The 27232-nt window shown below is 43.9% G+C and overlaps 1 protein-coding gene across 1 annotated transcript in view; it reads right to left on the reverse strand.

The window, feature by feature from the left end:
• Nucleotides 1-27232, reverse strand: part of RAMP1 (receptor activity modifying protein 1) — a 152904-nt gene extending 125672 nt beyond the window's left edge. Inside the window, exon 1 of the mRNA XM_038420943.2 lies at nt 26809-27232. Coding sequence (XP_038276871.1) covers nt 26809-26860 — 52 coding nt within the window. The 5' untranslated portion in view covers nt 26861-27232. The remainder of the gene's footprint in view (nt 1-26808) is intronic.

The following is a 27232-nucleotide window of genomic DNA, read 5'->3' on the forward strand; positions in this document are numbered from 1 at the left end:
ATCCCAGATGAATCCCTTAACCAGTGGGCTCTTGGTATTCTGTGGTGTCACTCTTGCTCGGCTTTCCCGACAAAACCAACCCCTTCCTGTTAAAAGGTTCAGTTTCAATCAATCAGCATTTTCGAACAAAAAAAGATTTTGTCAAAAAATCCCTGACCAACTCTACCAATTGGCATTCTGGACATCTTAGGGCACATATGTCTAGAACATGCTGTTAGCTGAGAACCCTGTTATTACAGTAGGAGGGAACATTTCAGCCTTGATAGCTTCTCTCTCAGCAAAAAATCCTCTGGGAAGCATTGCTGAAGTCATTTTTAAAGATTGTATTAGCATCTCATTTTTAAAACATTTCACCAACCCTGGTTAGAGGGGACAAACAGGCAATGCAAGATGAGATGAACAAAAGACTCCAGGAAACATTAAAAGAATAATTTTCAAAACAGATTATTTAAATTCTCTCTATGCTTATCTTTTGAAGAGGACATAGAAGATAGCATTTCAGTTCCCACTATTGTCCAACTCATAACAGATGACTTTTAAGTTGCTTTCATTTTTTCCCCTAAAACCTTAAACACATAACTCAGAAAGGTTTCACATTAGATCTCAGAAGAACACGTGGATTATTTTGAATCTATCCCAGATGATTAAGAAATGGTGGGAGGAGAGAATTTACTAAAGCAGCTCTTCACATTGAGCAAAAGGGCCTATACCATTCGCACTATGGGGCTTAATACAGGGACACTGAAGTCAACGGGAGTGCTTCCATTTACTTCAATCATCTTTGGATCAGGCCTCCAATCCGTTCCAAAATCTTGGATAACAGCAGTTTCGGGTACTATACTTGCCCTTGCCTCACCCACCCAACGTTATGGTTTTGCAATTACCTTTTCCTATTTAACAACAACAACAACAAAAATCTTGCCCCCTTTCCCAAGTGCAAAACTCGTACTAAAAAGCACAGAAAACTGACTAAGGCTTCACTCTTGGTTCACCTGTGTGGTTCCCTGTGTTGCCCGAGTGCTATAAGAGAGGCATCTGTTTTTGCATAATGGTTAATTAACAGATAAGGTGCCAGTAGATGGCATTGAAGAATATGCACACTGGTCCTGTCAAGCTCTTTCACTAGGGAAAGGGATTTCTCAGACAGGAGGTTAGTTTGTTTCTTCAAAGCATCCTCTCTCTCTGCTCCTCCCCAGTCCAGCACTCTGGGAATAGGTTTCCCATTAGCTCTTTTACTGCTTGGGAATTCCTTTCCCATGACCAAACCACATAAAGAACTCTCTATTTTTGTCCCTAGGGTTAATTAAGTGGATTTTTGGACCAATAAAAATGTCTTGATGTTGCAAATGTCTGAAGTTCTTATCATGCAGGTGTTAACACCCTGCACTAGCGCAGACACAGTTACAGGATCAGGGTCTTGCTCACTGGCTGTCCAGGAAAAACAGCACAAGTGATTTTCCTCAAGTGCTGTTGAGTGGTGCACTAGATCAGTGGTTCTCAACCAGGGGTACACAGAGGTCTTCCAGGGGGTACAAAAACATCTAGATATTTGCCTGGTTTTACAACAGGCTACATAGAAAGCACTAGCAAAGTCAGTATAAACTAAAATTTCATTCAGACAATGACTGGTTTATACTGCTCTATATACTACGCACTGAAATGTAAACACAATATTTATTCCAATTGATTTATTTTACAATTATATGCTAAAAATGAGAAAGTCAGCAATTTTTTAGTACTAGTGTGCTGTGACACTTTTGTATTTTTAGGTCTGATTTTGTAAGCAAGTAGTTTTTAAGTGAGATGAAATCTGTGAGTACATGAGACAAATTAGACTCCTTAAAGGGGTACAGTAGTCAGGAAAGGTTGAGAGCCACTGTACTAGGTGAGCAAACCAAACAAAGCAGAGTTTTATTCCTTTCCTCTAATCTGTTTCTGGTTTAGTCAATGGAGGCGTTACTCCGGATGGTAGGAACAGGAGCAACCAAATAAGGGACTGCTTCACTCATGTGGAGGGGGCTAAAATGGGGCTCCACCCTTGAAGACACAGGACTGTGCAGGGAAGTCCCACCCACCCACAATAAATCAGGGAGTGCCTTTTGCTGCCTTCCCATTGGTTACTCTGTTGGTGTGTTGCGCTCCTTCCCGCACCTTGCGTCTGTCTTGTCTATTTGGACAATATTATCTCACTGTTTCCTTGTACTCCCCACATTGCTTCTTCAGTAAGCTCTTTGGGGCAGGGATGGCGTTTTTGTTGTGTGTTTGTACAGTGCCTAGCACAACGGGGTCCAGGTCCATGACAAGGGCTGCTAGGCATTATGGTAATACACACAAACAATACTCATAACACCACGAGATAAACATATTCAGACAGTGGGATTTTTAAGTGGCTAGCGACCACTTGAATATTCAACAACAACAAGTAAGATTGCAATCCTGCACAGAGGAGAATGTTGTCAGCAGATAATGCTCTCCTGCTGCTAAATGTGTGCTGAGGCAAAGATAAGGCATTTACCACGATAAGCCATTAAGGTACAGTCAGGACACATTCACCCCGAGACAACATTCGCTTCCAGTTGATGTATTCTATTATGCCAAGTGCTTCAAATAAATAAAAGGAAAAGAGGGATAATAGCAGCCGCCTATCCCACAGCAGTGTCATGAGGTCTAATGCAGTAATGCTTGCAACATGATTTGAGCTCCTTGGTGTGAAGGTTGCTATTGAAGAGCAAAGCAGTATTATTAATAATAAATTATTAAATAGGATGATGGACATTGGGGGCAGCTGAGTGACATCCTGCATCCTCACTGGTTTGGAGAACAGATGTATTTTGTGCTTTAACTAATCAGAAAGCTGTTTAGTCATAAAAGGGCATTTAGTGACTAGAGCACTGGGACAGGACTCAGGGTTCTAGGTTCTAATCCCAGCTCTGGCGCTGGTGGGAGACCTGGGGCAAGTCACTTCACTGCCTCAGTTTCTTCATCTGTAATATGGGGATAAAGATACTGCCCTCCATTGTAAAGCGCGCTGAGATATACAAGGCTTTCAATCAGCAGAAGAGCGATGGATTATTATTATTTAATGAAGGGAGAGGGAATAGAAGAGCCCGCCATGAACACTCTGAGCTGCCCTGTTTATTCTATCACTCTGGTCAATCCAATATTACTGGCGCTAATAAATAATAGATTGTAAAAATGCTTAGCACTAGTAAAGCGTTTTCAAAGCCCTGACAAGTCGCTGGCTAATTAATACATATTGTAATAGAGGAGCTTGGTTTTCTACCCCGCGGAGCAGTAGGCTCCATCGCATTTATTTCTTACAAGTAGTAAAAGCTTGGGGGGGGGGGGGAGACAGCGAAAAAACAAGCCACTCTCTCTGAAGCTTGTTGGTGATAGCTACTGGTTGCTATAGGGCACGAATATGTCCAGTAAGCCGGTGGCTGTGCATACTGCAGAGTCACCCACTAGAACATCATAAGTGAACAGAAAAACTCGAACTCCAAGGGCAGCAGAAGTGTTGTCAGAGTTGACAAGATTGTTCAGTGAAGGAGAAGCCTCAGCTGGTGGTGGTCTTACTGCTGGGCAGATACCTGAGCAGGTTTAATGATGTTGGGGGAGTCCTCCGTCCAATGGCTGGACTAACCTAGCGCCTCTATGCTACACATTACCATGGGGGGGAACCGAACAGCCCCTCTCACAGTCCTTAGGCAGGAGGAGAGCCACGAGGGAACTGCTGACAGTGGGCATCAGGCTAGGAAATTAAGAGTTGCAAGTCATACTTCACACCAGCCAACAACGGCCAGTACTTAGTTATTTTAGGGATGGTCTAAACCAGAACCTCCTTCCTTTCCCTTGCCCCCACTAATACAATGTAAAATAATAAAAGAGGTACCTGTATAGTGCTTTTCATCGGCACATTCCATAGCACGTCAAAGGTGGATACATGTAATTCTCTCTCTTTTACACATAGGGAAACTGAAGCACCGATATGCAGGGTGACTTATCTAGGAGCACACAAAAATCAGTCACAGGGTCCAGCACAGAACCCAGGTCTGCTGAGTCCCAGTTTAGCAAGCTGTCTGCTAGGCCACACTGCCTCCCATTAGAGCACTCCGATCCATACCCCACCTCTGCAGCTTGGACCCAATCTCTGCAATGGGCTGATCCAAACCACCAAACCTGAACGTACAATGGGAAAGGTACATTTGGTGCAGTTCGGGATTTAAGCTTGCCCATTCAGGCCAACCTCTAGTTAATTTATCGGAGATCTAAAAATCACACTCCCCGCAAGCACCACAACACTGTAGGAAACACACAATGCAGAAAGAAGAGCAGCTCGGATAACTTGGAAAACAAGGATTTGAGCGGTCTTTTAAATCGGAAGGAAAAATATAGGAGTAAGCCATAGATTTTACCAGGGAGGGAGTAGTGCTATGATGAGACAGCGTGGGTGAAGACTCAGTGTACGGGTAATTAATGAATGAAATCTAAAATCACATCAGCAAGTCACAATAAGTATGTGATAAGTAGACATGCAGGTGGGGAGGGGAGTCTAAAGCCCAGAACTTGCAAATACCCATGAGATCACTGGGGGATGATTTGTGGAGCCGCTCTAGGTAAACGCTGTGGGGGAGGGGCGCGGGCGGAGCTGGTGGGCCGCAGAAAATAACCCGTGGTGGGCTGCGTGTTTGAGACCCCTGGTGTAGGTGGATGCCACTCTCCTTTTGGTTCTGCTTTGAGCAGAAACTATCCCCTTCCATCTTGCCACATTCCGATTACATCGCCATGGGGGCACCATCCTGGTTCCGGGCCAATGGGAGCACCTCCCCCTAGGAGCAGCAGGGACATGTCGCCGCTTCCGGGGAGCCGCTCGAGGTGAGCGCTGCCTGGATCCTGCAGCCCAAAACCCACTCCAATACCCCAAACTCCCTCCCAGAGCCTGTGCCCTGCACCCCTCCCGCACCCCAGAGCCCCTCCCGCACTCTGAACCCCTTGTGGCCATTCCTCCACCTAGGAGCAGCAGGGACATATCACCACTTCCGGGAAGCCAAGCAGAGCCAGGGAGGGAGCCTGTCGGCCCTGTGCCAACCCGACTATAAACCGGACTTTCAATGAAGATCAGAAATGCTGCTTTATAGAGCTTTCTGGCTGGTAAAGTGCTGGATCACACAGCTTTTACTGTACAAAGAAAAAGAACCATAAAGTCACAATTCAAGTTCCCCAGCATTTGGGTCTTCCAATAAATTCAGCACGTCATCTGACAGTCCAAAGGGGGTCTCTGTGACTGAACCCGGTACAAGTACTTCTCACCCTTTCAATACCAGGGCCCATGTTACAACAGAAGGCAAAGCACTGGGACCCACTTTCCATCTAGCTACATAGAATGGGGTGGTTGTGAACCCCCCCCAAAAAAACATTTTTGCAACCCCATGGGTTACTTCTCTTTTACCCTCCCCAGTCCTTTAGAGAACTGTCGATTGGAATTTTTTTCCTTTGGTCCTGGTGGCTGCTGGGCCCCAATGCAGCCATAAGAAGAGTGGAATAATTTGACCTTAAAACAGTGTGTGTGCGGTTGGTGGGGAGGTATATTTTCCTGGCTCCACCCCTCAGTGATGTTCCAACCACCCAAACTTTTTTCTCCTTACCCCTTTAAAAAAAAAAAAAAAGTACCCTCCACCCACACATACTCTGCCCTTAAGCAGGTGCGCAGGGAGTGGACAGAGTAGCGCTGCTCTGATCCGATCCAGGCCCCCTCTGTTCTGCAAAATCTCTGCGTGAGCAAGGGGAGGGACACTGACCAGGGAAGGGTCTGAGCAGATGGCACACAGGAGCCTCGGCCTCTAGCTTGCCCAGAGCAGGCCCTAGCTGCAGGAGGATCCAACCCCAGCTCGCTGCAAAGCTGATCAGCGCAACGTTGGGCTGGCGGAGCCGGCAGGGGGAGAGAAATAGGCTGTGCTCCTGTCCAAGCAGCCTTAGGCCACCTTTTCCTTCCTTCCCAAATAAATCTGTGGGCTGGGGACACATGCATTTGTTGCTGACCCCCAGGCAGAGAGTTAGGGGGTGGAGAGGGAGATGTTCTCCAATCCCCCCATATTCACAGCCATCTACATCAGCCTGGGAGCTATATTCAATCCGTGTTGCATTTTCTTATGCCTGGACCCTGATCCCACTTAGGAACCTTGCCCAAAGTTTTCATTCCTGGACATCTCAAGTTAGTCACCAAACTGTATTTGGGCAAACTGGATGGGATTTTCAAAAGCGCCTAAGTGACTCAGGAGAACATGGCCTACTGAAAGTCAGCAGGACTTGTGCTCCTAAGTCACTTTTGAAAAGCCCATTCGTAGAAGCCTGGTTTTCAAAGGTGCTGAGCACCACCAGCTCCCACTGACATCCCATTTCAAGCAACTTTGGAAAACAGACCAAACTCTGAGTTAGCTGCCCAAATGCAGATTTAAGAACTTAAATTTAGATCCCCCAAATTTGAAAATATTCACCTTTAACCTCAGAGATTGCTTTTCTCAGGGCTGGAGGGCAGCCAGCCATCAAAAGAAGGGCTCTGAAATGAGAGCATTCAAATTATATTTTCATAACACTGTTAGCTTGATTTAGCTTCGTCGTTTCATTTGAGAAAATGGTGTTTTATGAAGTGTCTGATGACAGTTAGAAGGTCAGTTTGTTTTCCTGGAGGGGCGTTTGGTGTATGGCACTGCAGGCAACGCACTTATCCCTGAAGTGTCACTACGTGTTACTCACTGTTCCAGACAGGACCCACCACGACCTGGCATGATCTCAAATCCTGGTCTCCTGCCACTTAGTGAACCGTCACAATAAAACTTTTCTGGTCAGCATTGTGCTTTCACATAGTCACTCCCCTTTTCACATGACTTGTGGTATGGCTTTAGCATACAGGTTTCTAATTTCTGCTAACCACAGACTGCGATGGTATACAATACACTACAGTTCCAGCCAAATGCTTCCAACAATGGAAGCCGTTTGCAGTGCGACAACTTTTACTGACCCAACAAAACCCACTACATACTCTTGAGCGCCATCTACTGGCACCTGATCAATTGAACTATTTACATATATACAAACAGAGCGCACTTTCTTAACACTGACTACTGTGGTAGATGTATTGTGCCTGACTCAATACCCACTGCAACCAACAGAGAAGCCATTGAAAACCAAATGCCTCCAGAGCATGTTGTTATCTTACCACATAGCTTCTCTACACCATGTCTCCCACTGCTTTTTAAGGGGTGTTCCAAGGGAGAGTGGCGACCGGGGTAAGGTCCTATCAGCACAGCTCTGGTAGAGCCATGCTAAATGGAGTAAGGAAGAAGCACAAAGGACCAATGCATCCATGCAATGAACTCTGACTTTCAAGGATCTGCATATTCTGGGGTATGAACCTCCTATCCATTTTGCAGGGGGACAAAACCAGTCTCCAGCAGGTTTTTCTAGGGGTGGAAATCTGGTCCTGTGTGACAGGTCTTAACTCACAGCTATTCTTATTGCAGAAAGGGACTGTTCAAGGCTGTTCTTCTGTCCACTTTAATTCACACTATCAAACGGAAGCTTCAGCATGTTATATTAGAATACCAATGCCACAGGGAGACAAACAATGCTTCTCTATATGCAGATGATGTGCTTCGGAATGTATCCAAGCCACAAAAATCCAGATAGTTTTCTATGAGCCAACATTTGAGCAGAATCTCAGGGTACAAGATTACTGATAGAGGATGAGATTTTCAAGAGGAGACCAAGGCTAGGCTGCCAAACCCTCAGCACCCTCAGGTTTTCACAAGAGTTCAGCACCCAACATGCCTTAGTGGGCGCTGAACTCTTTAGAAACCTGTGCCACAGAGTCCAAAGCAGAGTAGTCAAGGAAAGAGCAACCTGAAAACACTGAGCAGTGATGAACTGGAAGGGCCTAGCTGGAGACCCCTGGTAAAAGTTGTCTACCAAACTGAAAAGAAAGTTGGCATCAATTTCCCTCTGACCCATCTCAGAAGAATGCCCATCAGCCTGCAGCTCATAAAAATACTTCTGAAGAGCAAATATTTTGCTTTGGGAATGGATCCGATTGCACCAAATAGCAGACTCTGTCCAGAAATGTTCCAAAAGACCACCCTACAAAGCCTGCAGCCCTCCTTCCCCATCATCCCCCGACTCCCTTTCAGATTCCACAAGATGCACACTGTGCTACACTACTAATGGCCTCCACCTATTTTTCAGGAGCAAAGGATAAACATTCCCCTCAAAAAGAAAAGGAGTACTTGTGGCACCTTAGAGACTAACAAATTTATTAGAGCATAAGCTTTCGTGAGCTACAGCTCACTTCATCTGTAGCTCACGAAAGCTTATGCTCTAATAAATTTGTTAGTCTCTAAGGTGCCACAAGTACTCCTTTTCTTTTTGCGAATACAGACTAACACGGCTGCTACTCTGAAACCTATCATTCCCCTCAAGTGCACTTAAGATAGGGTTGTTTGGCCACTGGAGCTGCCTCCCTCCTTAGCAATAGTTTCCTATTTAAATTAGGTTCCCCCAGATGCCCCATTCTTGCGTGTCAGCTCACAAAGCACGTGGCGACAGGGTTTCTAAGCCAGAAAAAAGGAGGAACAATTTAGTGGAAGCCCCTCAGTAAAATATTGGCAGCACATGACTAAAATCTAGGTATCGAGAAATTCAGCCCAAAAGGCTTGTTATATTTTGTATGCAAATAACAAGAGGGATTGAAGCTGTTCATACATGTGGCTAATTGTGATGATTTCATTAGTGAACAAAAATGAATACATTTCCCAGAGTATTGTTCTGGTTCCAATATTTACCCTTATCAACTCTACAAAGTCAACCAGATGCTATTAATAAACACATCAAGGTTTTTATGTCATGGAGCTAAACTCAGAATGAATTAAAAACATTACATCTTGCCAAGGAATTCTGATTTATAAAGACAGGATTTACATATTTTTGGCGCCAAGAAAGAACCTTGCGTACCTACCTCTCTTGTCCCACCCATAGATATGTCCATTAATTAGATTCTTCATCTAATTGCTACTGGAAGAAGTAGCCTGTAGAACAAAGATGCCCATGAGAACTTCCTGTTGGATGGACTCCGACATCTCTTCTTCTGACCCATGTGACTTCTCAACTACTGAAGCAGTCATTTTGTTTTATCGCTGTCTGCAAGGCTCGAAAGTTCTCACTTGCAATGTGTGATGATGTAGAGAGGCGGTGTGGTTCCCCGCTGCCCCGGAGAGGGACAAGCCTCTCCCGACACCAGGGTGGGAGGAACCAGCGAGTCCCGCGCCCGCCCCCAAAGGTCAAGGCGCAGGACGGGAAGTATAAAAGCCCGACCCCAGAGCTCACTCAGGTAGCAGCCATCGGAGAGACCAGATGCCTCTGGCCTAGCTGCTGGTTGGGAGACCCCGGTGACCTACAGTGGACCCGAGGACTGGCCTGCCAACGCCCAATGCCAACCAGTGCCCAGAGGAGCTGCCCAGCCTGCGCCTCACCAGTTACCCAGAGGACCCCATGGTGCTTGACCCCCCCCGGAGGACACGGTCTGGACTCAGGTACTGCTAGAGGGAAAGTTAGGAAGTAGCCCGGGGGCAGCCGACCCTCGTCTGGCTGCAGCACCGCCAGAGCCCATGTCAGTGTGTTGCGGCCAAGAGCCCCACTGACGCAGCAGCGGGTCTTTTGCCACTGCTAGGGCCCTGGGCTGGGATGCAGTGGAGTGGGTGGGCCTGCGTCCCCCCTGCCACCCAGCTTGTGGGTGGCCGTCTCCCCCTCTCCCAGCCCCTTCTGAGCCAAGAGCCTGGGCTGGTTCTTAACCTGCCTTTGCTCAGCCCCTGCCTGAGGGCCTGAGCCATTGACCCTTTGCTGCCCCGCTTTGACCCAGGCCTGGGCCTGCTAATTGTATAAACTGTTGCTCAGCTTCTGCCTGAGGACCTCAGCCCTTGACTAGCTATTGCCCCCCAACCACGGGCCGGGCGTGAATAACCATCTGTGTTTGCCTGTTACTGCCGCAGCAAGAAACTCCCGTGGCCAGGCTAATTCCCCGTCAACAATTGGAAGGAAGTAGTGAGGCGGTGTGATTCCTCGCCACACCAGAGAGGGACGAGCCCCAGCCAAACCCCTCTACAGACGGGAAAACAAACAAACAGAACCAAAGACAGCAAAACTCAGAACACCAACAACTGAAATCTTGTAGAATGGGCCAGGAAGAAAGGCCATTTCTAAAATGATATTAATGAAATGTTGTTTTCCCCTTCCCCCCCAGGGCCTTTTGGTTTTGGCACTGTCACTGCTTCTAGGGAAGAAAAAAAAAATCAGTCTAACAGGATGGTACTAGAGAGATTCAACATTAGTGGAGTGATGCCCCTTTGGCCCTGCTAAAAGTTCAGGGTGGAAATTCATCAGGAACAAAAGAAATTGCAACTGGTGGTCTCCGCTGTGCCACCCAGCTGATCTAAAGCCAAGTTGTCTTCCAAGAAAGTAGAATTCTGCATTTTCAGGCTTTTGGGGCTTGTGGAAATCTTTCCCTCACCTGGAATTTGCCTGGGTTTACACTCTTAACAATCAGGTTAAAGCTCTGGGATGAGACTGAGATCGACAACTTCACTCCTCTAGCACCATGGAACAGGAGGAGGGAACAGCAGGGGAGAACACTCATCTGTGCAGGAGACAGAACTTAGGGGCAGGTCTGAGACTGTGGCACGAACACTCCCAGGAACTAAGGACCATCATAAACCTCACCACCTCCTGCTCCAAGTACAAGGCACATGTCTTTGACCTAGCCTTCTCTAACATAAATATATAGCAACAGTATAATAAAAATACTCCCCAAACAAGTCACTCCATTGCACCTGTTTCTCTCCCAGGGGAGAAGATGAGAGAAGAGACAAGTGACACGTTAGTCATGTTGCTTAATGCACAGTGGGACAGTGCTCAGATACTACAATGATGAGTGTGATAGAAGAACCTATATAGAATAGGTTCAAGCAAACCCACAATAATCAAAGCAAAAAGGAAAGTCTTTCTAAACTGCCCAGTTTGCCCTGGTTTCAATTCAGAAACATGCACACCATGAGCACTGCCCAGTTTCAACACCAAGCCACGCAGGCTCATAATTGAATCCAAGATGCCTTGAAACATTCGTGACTCTTCAAGAAACTTGGGTTGAGTTTGCAAACAAAACCGCAAATGAAATAAGTTTCACACACAGCTTGGCCTGCTGGTCAAAGGTGAAGGCTGAAGCATCTTTTAGCCCCATCTTTTGGAAAGAGGTCTGGGGATGCCCTGAGGGGGCAAGAGGATGGAGATGGAGTTCCCCCTACAGAGCAGCTGGGGCTGAATCAGATCAAGCCCCAGAAACTTGCCCAGGCTGCAGGAAACTCTGCACGGGGGGGGAGGGGTGACTTGGCAGGAGGAGGTCAGGGTGTGGGGGAGTATGAGGCTCGGTGGGGTGGAGGAGTCAGGATGTGGGGGGTGAGGTGGTGAGGCTTAGCAGGGGGGTTGGGTGGGGGCGGTGAGGCTCAGGGGAGAGGGTGTTGGGTGCAGGGGATCTGGGCTGGGCAGACATCGGAAGCAGGTCCCAGTACAGTGACCCCTCCCCTGACCCATGCACCCAGAACCACCCCCCCACTGGGCCCCCCCCGCATCAGGAGCATCTTGTACCCAGAACCCCCAGCTGAGCCCCCCAACTCCCTGCCAAGCCTCCCCTCACACCCCGACCCCATTGAGCCCCAACCAGCTGCACCCTGATCCTCCAGCCCTCCCCACTGAGCCCTAACCACCTTCACCTGGACTCCCCTGCAGAGTCCCGTTCCACCGGCAGCCAGAAGCCCGCCCTGAGCCCTTGTGCATCCAGATCCCACCCACCTCCCCATAGCTCCCACCGAGCTGCCCGCACACAGATTGTGCCACACAGAGCCCTGGTACTCTTGAGGGAATTCTGCACCTAAAACTTTTTAAAAAATTCCGAAAATTTCTGCATATTTTATTTGTCAAAATAACACAGAAACAACAACAACATGGTCACACCATTTTCAATCTTTTGGTAATTTATTTCAAAATACTTGTCAGCAAATAACTGAAAATGCTGTGATTATATTGTGTTATTTTGACAAATAAAATATGCAGAATTTGCAATATTGTGTTCAGAATTTTTAATGTTTTGGCACAGAATTCTCTCAGGAGTACCCCAGGCAGTGATTTGCAGGTAATACATTCAAATTAGAAAACCACCTAAACTCTCCTTTTCAAGTCAGATGGAGTCACTCAGTCAGTTACCCCTGCTATCTTGATGTTTACACTGTCTGCTAATTCGGTGCCCTTTCATTTCTCCCATGTTTTTCTTTTAATTTCTTGCCAACAGTAAGCTTTGGAGGCAGCTTTCAGCTTGCAGTGGCTCTAGTACAGGACAAAAAGAGCCGACTGATGACAGTATAATCAAGAAAGTCAATCTGGCATCACTAAGAAGATGTTTTACAGTCAAAAACCTTTGTCAAGAACAGAGGTGATGCTAACCCATTGGGGACCCTAAGTAGGAATATCTCTTCCCACCCCCACCCCCCGCAGTGCATACTAATAATTAATAATCCCTTTAGCTGCCTGGGGCCCTAAGAAATTGCTTAATCTGTTTATGCCTAGTGCTGGCTCTGGTCAAGAAGCATCTGTCTGGTTTGGGATACTACACTTCCATTTAAGGGAGAAAAGCTGCACATTTGCTTCCCAGATCCTCTTTTCCCTTTAAAAACGCAGATAAGCTCCTACAGGCTAATGTGGACACTCTACTATCTTGTGAGGGTCCATACTTTCAAGGGTGATGCAAATAAATATAGGACCCCTGTAATGCTATTTTATTAAGACCTCTGATGCAATAATAAAAGGGGGTGTAAGGGCCTTTGCCCCCAGAGCTGCCCCATATAGCTTCAGATCACGTTCGTTGGATGGATTCCAATGAAATGTGGATGGGGAATAGGGAGAGACATTGGGAATGTGTCCAGAAGCAGGGCATGTTCAGAGAAAAGCAACAAAAATGATTAAAGGTCTAGAAAACATGGCCTATGAGGGAAAATCGAAAAAAATATGTTTGTTTACTCTGGAAAAAAGAAGACTGAGGGGGGACATGATAACAGTTTTCAAGTACATAAAAGGTTGTTACAAAGAGGAGGGAGAAAAATGGTTCTTCTTAACCTCCGAGGATAGGACAAGAAGCAATGGTCTTAAATTGCAGCAAGAGAGGCTTAGGTTGGACATTAGGAAAAATTTCCTGTCAGGGTGGTTAAGCACTGGAATAAATTGCCTAGGGAGGTTGTGGAATCTCTGTCATTGGTAGTTTTTAAGAGCAGGTTAGACAAACACCTGTCAGGGATGGTCTACATAAAACTTAGTCCTGCTATGAGTGCAGGGGACTGGACTAGCTGACCTCTTGAGGTCCCTTCCTGTCCTATGACTATGTTTTGTAGAGGAAACAGAATAGCGGATGGAGGTTTCCAGTTACGCAAGAGCTAGGAGGAACTTGCAATGTGCCCCAGAGGCAGCAGGGATAACCCCAGTGCCTGGGAACACAGATAAAAATGGCTAAAGTCTGAACACAGGGGACTCAGGTTATTTCCAGACTGCCCAGTCAGCACAAAGCACTTTGCGCTCCACACCACAGGACATGGGAGACCGAGCAGAAAGAATCACACACACAGTACAGCCTGTCCCTGCGATGGAGGCGCCTCTTCCGGCTGTAGGTTTGGCTGCATGTTCTGAACCCACCCTGAATTCTCCTTTTAATGGGAGAATCTCCTTCCAGCAAGGGAAATGTGCCTGGATAAGGCTTGTGCACATGGAAGAGAAAACGGACTCCTTTAAAACAGGCTAACACATGGATTGTAACATAGAAGGTGACCGGAAAGCATTTTATTCACACTAGGTAGGCATGATACTGATATTCCAGATAGGGAAGCTGAGGCAGAGAGAGAATAAGTGAAGTCACTCACCAACTTAAGTCTTCCGCCTACATCAACTGAACAGCTAACTAACAAGGGTGTTAAACTCATACCGATTAAGACTGATACCAGCATAGTACTGAAAGGACAGGGTTAATTTCAATGGAACCTAATTATGTGCTTAGCTCAGTCAGGGCTGGACACTGTGCAGCCTACCCAGTGCAGAATGGGACAAAATCTGTTAACACTGGTTTTAAAAGCATGCTCTAGCCCAGTAATTAGTAGCAAGTTTCCTTCCCTTGCTTTGAGATTTTTGTTCGGGGCCACATTTTTTAGAAACAGTCTGGAAGGCTCTCTCTACGCTGCAGCTGGCAGCCGGCAGCCAGCCTCCCACCCAGGGAGACAGCCTCCCGCTAGCTCAGCTCAAGCTACTGCACTAAAAATAGCAGCCGGGCTGCTGTGGCACCAGCTGAGGCATGGGATAACTACCCGAACTCAGAGCCATGTGACACACGCACAGCACTCCCCCGCGGCTGAGCTCCAGCAGCTAGTCTGAACCTCTGCTTGGGCTACTGCAACACCCACACTGCAGTTCAAGCTGAGCTAGTGCCAGTGAGCCAGTCTGCCCAGGCAGGAAGGTTCACTCTCAGCTGAAATACAGACATAGCCTTAATTCCAGGTCCGCATTTGTATTGTGTGCAGCTGCCAGGAACAGCAGGGACATATAAGAACATTTTGGCCAGGTCGACACTAGAAATGTCTTTCACCATAATAATGCTGGTTAGGGGTGTGATTATTTACCACATTTTTATTCCAGCAAAAACCCCTGACATAGACCCAGTTATACCAGCAATAAAATCCTTTTGCCGGTGTAGCTTATTTCAGTCAGTGAACTGGTAAAAGCTATACTGGCAAAAGAATTCAGAATTCTTTTGCTGGTCCAAGCTGTGTGTCCGCTAGGGTAGTTGCCAGTTTAGTTATACTGACAAACCCTTTCTTGTGTACACTAGGCCTTCAATGTGTAACTTCCTCATTATGCCGGCAGCTCAGGTGGCTAAACATCTTAACTGCTGTCATTTGTGCTCAATGTTCATTTCACACATAATTTATTTCATGTTCAGGATCAGACCGCAGGTTGAAATTATTTTAGCAATTTGCCCCTCTTTGATCTGTGTTGAATTGTAACAGGGGAACGCACATTTGATGTTGCTCGTGGTGCAGCACATTGCTACTCTCAGCAAGTTTCTTTGACTCAGAAATAAGGCTATTTTAACAATGGTCATGATGAACGAAAAGCATGTCCAGCCATTACCTAACTTCACACTACCATGGCTGAAAACGAAGCTCAGAATCCTTTGCAATATTTTCTAAATACCTGATCCAAAACGTTGTGTGTTCAAAAAGCCAAGTTAAAACAAGTTTAACCATAACAACATGCACATTTAACAGCCGAGTTCTGTTGTATGATGATTAGAAACTATACATTATAAAAAGAGTTCACCATTTAAACAAAACATAATTTGAGCCATTTTCTCCCCTTCCTGGGGGCAATTATCTGCCTCAAATGGGAATTTTGATTCAGAGAAAGAAACAGAGGACCAGTTTCTTAGTTGATGTAGACTGCACAGCTCCACTGAAGCTAAAACTTTATCCACCAGCCTGCATACAGAAATACACGTGCGCACACACACAAAATCTTCTGGCCACCAGCTATAGAACCTATTTTCTTCCATGCATGCAACAGACATGGATAAGAAATTTCAGTGGCTGCCATTACAAAAAATCACCATTTGCCAACCATTACCACATTCTGCAGCTTGTTTCCTATTCAAGTAAAAGGAAGCGCTGTGCTCCCTCAGAGCATTCCCAAAGAGCTATTGGCTAATGCTGACTTTTTAATGGTGACCACTGCCTGTTGGGGAAAATGAACATACAGGTTACTAAGTTTAAAAAGTATACATTATTTATTGTTATGCTTTATTACTTTATTCCAGTAGCAACCACTGTGCATTTGGTAGAACTGAGTGAAAAATGAGAATTTCCGTCCCGTGGGAAATTCTGATGCATAGCTATTTCGAATTGGGACAAAGTCAAAATACTAAAAAAATTCACAAAACAAAAGGTTTTAACCATTCTGATTTGGAAGTGTTTCGTTTTGACATTTTAAATCACAGTGAAATGTTCAGATGTTCCCAGTTGAAACATTTTGTTTCGGTCCAATATTAAACTGCATCCACCTGTGATGGAGTGGTGCCTCATGCCTTCATTCTTCCTTGCAGGCTCCCTGGCTGGATTACATCTCTCAAGCTTTACTACAGTCATATGACTCCCATGATGCACCACACTGCTCGGTGCATGATGGGAAATACAGTCCATCCAAAGTAGCTCTATAATTGAGAGTGGGAGCATGAAGCACCTGAACTACATCTCCCATGAGGCTTCACCCGAGGTTAATACAGTTTAATATCAAGATGACTGAAAACAAAATATTGGTCTCAGTTCAACAAACCAAAAAAATTTCATTTTGATTTTCTGTTTGAGAGAATCAAAAAATTCCAGCAAAAAAGAAGCAAAACCAACATTTTCTGTTGAAAAAAAATCATGTTGATGGAAAATTACTCTCCAGCTCCAGTGCTAGGTGCTATACAAATACTAATGAAGGCACAAAGAGCTTACAACTTTTAATATCATCAGCTACATGCATGGGGGAAGACACACAGTAGGAGAAAAAGGGCCTTACCCTGAGAAGTGCTGAATGCCCAACACTCCCACAACAGTTAATTAGCTGTCTGTACAGACAGACAGTCCCCGTCACAAAGTGTTTACAATCTGAATCCATAAGCAATACAGGTGCTCAGCAATAGTCAAAACCAGGTCCTGTGAATTTCTCTCATTCCCTCCCGCCCCCAGTGAAAAGGGAGCAAGACTTTTCCTACAGGCAGGCTATACATATCTGTACAGGTGAATCACCTGTTGGAGGGACTGAGTCAGTACAAAGAATGGTTTCAGAATTTGGTATTGTCACATTAAGTAGACTCCTCATCAAGATTAGTCTTAGACAATGTGTGTTCTTTGGCCATCTCAGCTTTGAATCACTGTGGTAATCCTAAGGAAGACACTGCTCTGACTTCTGTTAGCTTAAACCATTGCTGAGTTGGCTGGGACACGTGTTCCGATACTTAGGAATCTAGATCAGGTCAATTTACTGTAGAAGATGTGTTCTGATAAAGGTCATTCCTGTTATATGTGATAATACAGTGAGTTTTCAGAGCCCACAGGAGACTGCTATTCTTCCCTTCCTTTGACTGTTCTTTTACTGTTATCCATAAAGCGTGTTTGGTATTGAACCAGTTGCGAGAGGCTCTGGCTAGAGGTGAGAATTTAACCAGCTACACTACAGTGTTGGATCTGGCTAGCAGCTGTTGACTGTTATATTGCAGTTAGAGTCAATTAATAATTCAGACAGAATACATTTTTCAGCTAAGTTATCCTCTTTTCCCTGTGCACGGAATAGGAGAGAAGACCAATCATAATTTTCTCAAATGTATTTGTTATTCAAGTGCATTGGACAAATATTTTCAATCTTTTTTTTTTTTTTAAAAACTCTTGATAATTCACAAGCATTCAAAATCTTTGCGATGTTGCTCACTAGTGACTAACCAAATAAATCTCCCAGCCTTATTTCTGTTCCTCAGTTAGAGAAGTGCACAAGCCCTCTCCCACATAAATACTGGAAGGTGATCATTTTCATTTTATTTCCCAGAAACACGTATGCATCCAACTTTGAAATCCACTTTCCACGAATACGTTTGCCAGCAAAACTGAAACACTTGACTGGTTTGCTGACAATGAAACAAATAAATTGGAACACCGGAAACCGGAGTGAAATGAATTCCTTTATAAATTTGAATCAACTTTCACAAAATTTTTTTTTGGACTATTCATCCATCTCTACAGCCAATAAAACCTTCCCATTTTTTTCTGTCTCTGGCTGTGGGCTGACTCGAATACAAGAATCTCTGGAGAGGAAATTTAATGCAATTTTAGCTGTAACTAAATTGATATAAATTCTTATAGGACTGTCTACAACAGCTTGGTGTATAATTTGTATGTTCCTTTGCAAGGGCCAATGTATTTCAACACTGAAACCAAATGGATATTTGAATTTGATTGTTGTTGTTGTTATATCCAAACCAGGAAGGAAATTCCAGTTATTCCTGGATGGATTTAGCTATTAAATTTGTTTCTCTATGTAATAAAGATAGACTGATTGTGTGTGACGGCTTCATTTAACAGATCTCTTGCCAGATCTGTTCCCTTAATTCTGATATATGATTTTAAATGTACTAGCTTCAAGGTAGCAGGCTGGAAAACACAGGTACTTGGCATCTCCAGTCCTCAATATCAAAAATAAGGTCATTTGAAACTCTCATACTTAGCTGAAGGATCTAACATGCAAGACAATATTGTGGTAGTAGGTCCTGGATAGTTTTTAACCACTAGCTACTGCAATACAAATAAGAAATTATGGCAACTGATTCACAAATAGTACCGGAGCATCCATCAAATAAAGCTACAGCAAGCTCCACTTCCCCTGACAGCCTGGATGAATTCTCCTGTGGTGTTTTCAGTATCACTGTTTTTGCTAACGAGGGTACACTACACAGCAGATATTGGCATTGTAAAATATTATTAATTGGCCTTTTCAAGAACTGAATTTTGCAGAGCCTCTCAGCTATCAGGTCTCAGTATGTGTTTCTTGGGAGATCACTGATTGGCTGAAGACAGTTCTGTGAACCCAATGAGATTGAAGTTTTCAGCCAAGCCATTTTATTGCATGCATCCATTCCAGCTACCTGAATGGCTGAACGTCCCAAGCCAATTTATAATTGTACTGGTCCCTGCCTTAGTCTTCCAAATGATGGAGCTGATCCTGTGAGCTACTGAGTGCCCTCAACCCCTATTAAAATGCATATAACCGTTGATGGGAGGAGAGGGGTAAGGCCACACCGCACATTGCAGTATCAGGATTCATCTTTGCTCAGAGGACAGGTCATCATGTGGAGTTTTTTTCATATTGTTTTGTTTTATAAACTCAGCTTTGTAAGACTAGCAAAAAGAGGAAGGATGGTCCAATGATTAGCATTCTAGTCTGGGCCTGGGTTCAATTCCCTGGTCCACCACACGCTTCTTGCGTGACCTGGGGCATGTCTCCATCTGTGCCTTGGATAACTGGAGTGTTACAAGGGTAAATACATTAAAGATTGTGAGGTGTTCAGATCCTGTAGTAATGGGGCCCATATACCAAAATATTAGATAGATAAAAATTATGCGTACTCTGAATTTGATACAACAGCAACAGATGGCTCAAAAGGACTGATGGCAAAGGATGGGCAAACTTATTTTGAACCCACTTGAACATTAGAGGTTTGACTTGACTGTTACTAGGCTCATATTTTGTTAAGGTGGGGAAAAAAGGAGTAGACAAAAAGAATGGGTATAAAATGGATCAGAAACCAGTCAGAGTGAAACACAACGAGAAATAGATTGCAGAAAGGAACAAAGAGAGGAAGGGGAAGTTTGGCATAAAAATCCATTTTGGGATTGTTCTCTTAATACATAGCATAGATTTTTTTTAATTGACTCACTTTGATTAAACTACTGGAAAAAAGTGATTCTTTAACTTGCACTAGGTTTTGTGCCCTTTGAGAGCTTGGCAAAAGTTTAACTCCATTTACTTCACCAACCCCTAGGTCAAATCAGACCTGACAGTATCACCACCAAATGTCTGTTTGTTGCTCTATATGAAATGAGCTAATGATCTTGATCTAAATTCCTTATATCCATATTTTGTTAACAACCATCACAGCTGGCAGAAGAAAGCCACGGCTTGAATGTATACAATTGTCATTTCACACCTAAACGGGGTCTGGTCAGAACGGGAGGCTTCTGTTTTACAGATAAAGAGAGGACTTTAGTTTCTATCGCATTCACTCTGACACCTTTTGCCAGCGCTAAATTCATGCTTTGGAGTTGGAGTTCATGTTTTTAAAATGTAAACAAAGAATATGATGCCAAAAATCTAGAATGATTAATGCTAGTCACTGAAGCGTAGAACTGACAGATGTCGACTTAGTTTTCAAAACTAGATTAGTTTTACAAAAAGTATCAAACGAATTTCAGGAAAAACAAATATATGGAAGTCACAACTGTGTACAGATATGCAATGTAGTGGTTTTTATACAAGGACTTTGGGAAATAGTGTTTTAAATAAGTGCAATATACCCTAATATGTAGAGATCTTTGGGTAAAAATGTGGTCTGATAAGTTAGAAACACACAAAAAGACTACACTGAACCAAGGGCTAGTTAAATATCAGGAATTCATATTCGCAAATATGTCACTAGAAAATTTCACTGGTAATCAGAGAAAAATCAACTTGCTGAATTCTATTCAGATGTAGAGCTGATCAAATCTCTCATAAAGCATTAACGGAATAAACAGTTTGATGAATATCCAGGAAATATATTTAATATAGTAATTGATACTATTCTACAGCCAGAGTACCATATCTCCTTTTTTAAAATTAAGAATTAGAGCCGGTAAAAAATTCTTTCATCCCTCCTCCCCTTCCCTGCCACCTCCCCCAAAATGGCTTTTTAACAAAGCGCATTTTTGCCAAAAATTTCTATGTTAATAAAAAAAACAAAAAACAAAAACAAAAACAGGTTTTTGTCAAAAATGAAAACTTCAAAGGAAAAAAAAAATCAGTTTCCAGCTTTTTCTTTTTTTGATGAAACCCCCAAAATGTTCTATAATTTTTTTTTAATTTTTGTCAAAAAAAAAAAAAAAATTAGCAGGAAAAAAAATCATTTCTCAACCAGCTCTATTAAGACTATTTATCTGTCGTAAGTGAATATAAGCCATTCTCATTTAAAATACATAATATCCCAAGATTTGGTTTCAGATCTATAGCCAGTTGCTATGGTAAAAAGAACTTGCTACAGTTTAATAATAAATCAAAATCTGTATTTTCATAATTCCAAGATCTTCTCAAGTCTATAATTAGAAAATCTAAAATGGATTTTACTCCAGCCGAAAGTCTGAAAAGCGTCAGTCCCATTCTTAATTATAATTTACAAGGCTTCTAATTTCATTGCAGGTCATGGTATTTGTTAGTCATCCTTCAGGGCAATTGCACAGAAGAGATTATCCGTTAAATACTGATACGTTATTTAGTTCAACAACATTGCAGAGTTAATTGATGTCATTAAACTGCTCAAAGCCCAGCAGATTCCTGCTAGTCAATGTTAAGCAGGCTACCGCCCAATCAGCGCACAATCAAATGCAATCACCACTTTATTTAACTATACAGAACTGGGAGCTATTGATATAATCTGTAAACTGGAACAGTTACGTTCCAGAGATGTTTTTATTTTTAAGAACTGAACCCATTTATTTTTGTTTTTCTTCTGTAGCAAGCCTATAGGAAACAAGGCAGCCCAATTTTAACTATAAGGGTAATTAACCAGTGGAACAGCTTACCTAGAGATCTAGTGGATTCCCCATCACTTTAGGTCTTTAAGTCAAGACTAGATCGCTTTCCAAAAGATATGCTACAGCTCAGAGGTTATCGTCTTCATGTAGAAATTACTGGTTGAGATTCTATGGCTGGGTTTTGCAGGAAGTCAGACTAGATGATCGTAATGACCCCTTCTGGCTTTAGAATCTATTAATCTATGGTATTAAAAAGTTATGGAGAAAAGTGGAAATACGATCACGATCATCTGTGTGTGTGTGTGTGTGTGTAAAAGTAATAGAAGTACCTGTTTCACATTGCCTCTGTGTGTCTGTAGATATAATACCCATGTAATAAACTGCATTTAGCACATAACCTTGAAACACTTCACCTGTGCTCTGCTCACTAATCCATCTCTATCAGGCCTGTCTAAAATTCCACGTACTTGAGCAGCTTTAAGCAGCTGTCATATATTTTAAAGTCAACCTGTCACAAAAATGTTTCCTTCTTTCCATCAGATGTCAAATTTCTCATTCTCTACCCTCCATTACATTGGTCTGAGGACTCGGTGAAAGATTAAAAAGTTAAATACCCCAACAACCCTGAATTGCTAGAAATGTAAGTTTTACACCAACGAGAAGGGTTACATTCCTAAATCTTAGTGGTACACACAGAACTTGGTTTTAACCGTGGAAGGTCCAGAGATAAATGGACTTCAAAGTCATGATATTTATATGTTCAGATGAGCCATTTCAGATCCCTTTTAAAGGTTTCTAATCTTTTAATTGTGACCTTTTTACAGAATACATGATGGAACACTATGGTATCAAGCACTTCTTTGGGATGCTCTGCATAACTCATTTGTGAGGAATTCAGCCACCCCAAGCTCAAGCCAATAAAACCTTTATGCCATCGAGTATTCCTGTCTCACGTATTTATATTTATACGTTTGTACACGACCCTTCACTCTAAAAGATCTCAAGCAACTGGCTAGTACATACAGACAGTACCTCTGGAATGTAACAGCCAACTGGTACAGTGTACAATAGTGAGGAGAAGAGAAATGCTGGCCATTAATACAAACAAGAATCTTTTTCTTAGTAAAACAAAACGAAAAACAAAAAGAAAAATCCTGCCTTTTTCGTATCAATGCAAAATAGGGAAGATCCTGTTTTTAAAGGGCGGCTCCATATTTAAAAGTGAGATTGCAGAAACAGCATCAGGTGGGAGTCCTGTTATTGTGTCTCAATGATTTGCAAAGCACATTTGCTCAGTTTACAAGTAAAAAACATATGATGTTCCCCCCCCCCCCAACTGCCAGCCCTGCAATCTCAACCTGGGATCTGAGTTAAGTTGACTTATTTCTGGCTCATTCATCATCACCAGTAATAAAGATTCTGCAGGTTGAATTTTACCCACGGTTACATTTGTGCAGCCCCATAAATGCTTACATGGAGTTGTGCAGGGGTAACTGAGGGATGAATTGGGCCTGCATAACCTTTATTACTGGCAATGGTACACAGTCCGGAGAGAACACAATTCACTTTCTCATAGCTGTGTTATTTCCGCAGGAATGATAATATAAGCTTATTTTTATCACTACTGTAAACAGTTACCTCAGGATACAAACAGGTATCAGATCTGCTGAGTGAGAATGTGATTATTTGTAGAAAGTCAGTGTTCTGGTCACTACTGTTTTGGAAGGGCTCGTATCGGAAAGACACCTGAGCAATCATCTGCATCGTGCTCAAATGTATCTGGCATGGGAAGAAGGGCTGAGTTGATCCTGCCAGGATTTGCACCTATGGTGCTGTGTGTAACCTATGTTTACACAGTTGGGAGAGCTTCCCCTCTCTGGGGCAGTGTTGCTGGAACACATAGTTTTACAAGTCAGCTAATGGTTTTCAGCTAACAGAGCTGGATCTTTTAGCTCAGGCAATAGGGGCTCATATGCTTTTGAATCCAGAGGTCCGAGGTTCCATCCCCACAGCCAAGGTGTCACATTACATATGTAGTAAAGGTATTTCAGAACCGATGCTTAAACTGTTGTACACTACCACACCCTCCATCTAACCGAGCAGAGACGAACATCATATAAATATGTGCAACAAAGGAATCCCATAGATGAGCATAACCAAGAGATAATACCTGGTAACTGAACGAATTATTACTGTGCAATAAACAACAGCTTCAATGTAGGCAGGTTTTACATAGTGGACTTGAGGCTTTTCAATCAGTTGTCTAGACTGGCGACTTTAGGGCCAGGATGATTTTATCAAAGAGCAATGCTAACTCTAGAATAATAAATGGCATGCGTAGGTCCAATTCCTTGAGATGAAGTGAAGTCAATCAGAGGCTCAGCACTTTGTATGATTGGGCCCAACACATGCATAGTAAATTTGACCGATTTAGGTTGGTTTTAGCATCTTGTCATAATATTCAATTTAAGATTTTCTAGAATATAAAACAAAGCTGCAGTCGACACATTATTGAGTTTTCTTAACATCAGCTTTGATAAAGACTGACAAGCAAATTTCTAGTCTAAAAATAAAGCATCAGAACAACTGTCCTGGGTAAATGAGAATGACTATGTATGGGCAGTAATGTTAGGGTTCACTGTGCATTTCTTATACCACAGTTTCTGAATAGGACAACTTACTATTTAGTCATGTACAATGAGGATGTCTCTAAAACTAAACATGGAGAATGAGTTTTGCCTAACTTGTGCTGTCTACTATTTCCTTGTGAATAGTCACAAGCTAAAAAGTGGTAAATAGTTAATTACGCTGTACAGATAAGACAGCTCAATACATTATTTACTCGGGTTCTGAGGAGGAAAACAACAAGGAAGAACTGAAGGCAGGAAAAATGGATTTCCACATTTCCTCAAATAATCCTTAGATTTTTGTATTTCAAGTCAGTATCACAATGGTTCTAATATGGCTCTTCTTTGAATATTTAAGCAATCTAAAATAAAAATATTCATTATTATAAAGAATACCAGATAGATTATTCTTCAAAACTTTTTGCCACAGACTTTCAGGTACTTAGGGCAAAATAACAGACTAGTTTCTACCTGTTGCATCTGTAATTTTGTTAACAAGAACATGGAAAGACACATGATGCCACATGAAAATAATTACGCAAGAAACCGAAAGAATTACCAAACAAATTAATTTTAAAGAGACAGACTTAAAATGAATTATATACTATGGAATCCCTAGTCTTAGGGATCTAAACATTTCTCAAAACAGGTCATTCCAGTTGAGCCCTCTAAATGCATACGTGTCACAAACAGAGACATAGGGAAGACAACTGTAGAACAATATAAATATCTGAAAAAAAAAAGGAGTACTTGTGGCACCTTAGAGACTAACAAATTTATTAGAGCATAAGCTTTCGTGAGCTACAGCTCACTTCATCGGATGCCTGAGAAATTTTTACAACGAAAAGAACTGTAACCATAGCCTGCTTTAGAAAGCAGACCTTCCTTCAAGTAGAAAATGACATCTAAAGCAGATTGATCCAGGCGGCATTACCAAAGGACATATTGGGAGCCAAGTTAAACATTTAGTTTCAATTCCATGTTATTTAGAATGATTTCTAATTTTAAATTTCTATTTAAATAGATACGCTGCTTTCATTATACGCTTTCAAAATACAACACAGACATTTTTGCACTTAGACTGCAGTTAAAAGTAGATGACTGTCCCTTAGTGAAGTTACAATGCACAATGTAAAATGAGAATGGTACCAAATATTAGTGTTTAGGACAAAAGAAAAACTCTTTCAGCATGTGCATAAAAATTCCAAGCGTGTCTGACCTGCAGTGCTTTCAGTGGGTTCACTAAAGTATTTTTATAGCACATTTGCAAAGAGAGAGATTTTCCTGTGGCCAGGTTTCAACGCCATGACTCTCCACTTAATCCGGATCGAGGTGGCAGCACAGTCCAGCCAAGGCTTCATTTAGTGAGTAGAGAAAGGGGAGATAAGTATACATTTTTCTGAATAAAGAACAGGAGGACTTGCGGCACCTTAGAGACTAACAAATTTATTAGAGCATCAGCTTTCGTGAGCTACAGCTCACTTCATCGGATGCATTTGGTTTCTTTTTGCGAATACAGACTAACAGGGCTGCTACTCTGAAACCTGTCACTTTTCTGAAGGTTATCCCTTCAGAAGTTAAAAAGTGAAGCGTTTTTGCAATTACCTATTGTACATAAACATACTCTGGGGACAAATTGTTTAACTGGGTATTTAACAGGCAGCTATCCGGGTTTCCACTAGACCTTACTTTGTAGTTATGACAGTGAGTGGGCATTGGGATACACATGTTGAATGACCGACTTCTGTTGTATCCCCACCTTTCGGTTTGCTAGTAAATTAGGTTTCAGAGTAGCAGCCGTGTTAGTCTGTATTCGCAAAAAGAAAAGGAGGACTTGTGGCACCTTAGAGACTAACAAATTTATTTGAGCATCAGCTTTCGTGAGCTACAGCTCACTTCATCGGATGCATTTGGTGGAAAATACAGAGGGGAGGTTGATGTACACACACAGAGAACATGAAACAATGGGTTTATCATACTTCATCCGATGAAGTGAGCTGTAGCTCACGAAAGCTTATGCTCTAATAAATTTGTTAGTCTCTAAGGTGCCACAAGTCCTCCTTTTCTTTCTAGTAAATTAGGATTCAGCCCGCAGAAACGCTTCACGCACACCGACCCCCCCCCCCCCCCCATCCCCAGAACCGCAACAGGGGTTTGGTTTGGTTTTGCCTCGAGTGTTTCACTAGCTTTACCGGTTTCAGAGCAGCAGCCGTGTTAGTCTGTATTCGCAAAAAGAAAAGGAGGACTTGTGGCACCTTAGAGACTCACAAATTTATTTGAGCATCAGCTTTCGTGAGCTGCAGCTCACTTCATCGGATGCACTCGGTGGAAAAAGTGAGCTGCAGCTCACGAAAGCTGATGCTCAAATACATTTGTGAGTCTCTAAGGTGCCGCAAGTCCCTCCTTTTCTTTTTACTAGCTTTACCGCTCGCTCACGCCGGCAAATCGACCCGATTAGCACTGAGATCCAGCGCGGTGACAGCAGAGGAGAGTCAAGCCGGCCGCGGGCAAACGTGCTGCAAAAGCAGCCCGGGCCATCTGCCGCGGCCGGGGGCGGCGAACGCCCCGCCCCGCCCCGGCCCCTCGCCTCGCACAGCCCCGGGGCCGATCGGGGCAAATTCTTCCCCCCCCCCCATCCATCCATCGCTTTGCGGGGGGGCCGCCTTAGGAGGAAACGCCCCCCCCCCCCCCCCGTCGCGAAGGAATGGGCGCCGCCGCCCGGCCCCCGCACTCACCGAGGAGGAGCCAGAGGCAACGTCCCGGGACGAGAGGCGCCCCCGGAGCCATGATGCGAGTCAGGGCCCACAGATCGGAGCTCGGAGCCGCCTATACCCTGCGCGGGGCGCCCCCTCGGGAGGCGGGAGACAGCGGTGGGCAGAGCCTGCGCCGCCGAGCGATTGAGAGCAAAAGCGGCCCGGGAAGCCAGGTGGGAAGAGAAATGCCTGGCCCCAGGGGAGCGAGCCGCCGGCGCGGGGCAGCCCCGGGGGCGGATCTCAGTTGAGAACAAGCGGGGCCCCCTTTAAAAACAGCCCGGCGCTCCCCGCTGCAGGCGAAAAGCCGCGGGACAGTCGGGCCGCCGAAGGAGAAAGGGCCGAGGGCGGGAGGGCAAAGCCAGCAAGGGACGGGACGGGGCTGGGTGGCTGCCATGGAGCGACGTCT

The sequence above is a fragment of the Dermochelys coriacea genome, chromosome 11 (genome assembly GCF_009764565.3).
Source record: "Dermochelys coriacea isolate rDerCor1 chromosome 11, rDerCor1.pri.v4, whole genome shotgun sequence".
Lineage (NCBI taxonomy): Eukaryota > Metazoa > Chordata > Testudines > Dermochelyidae > Dermochelys > Dermochelys coriacea.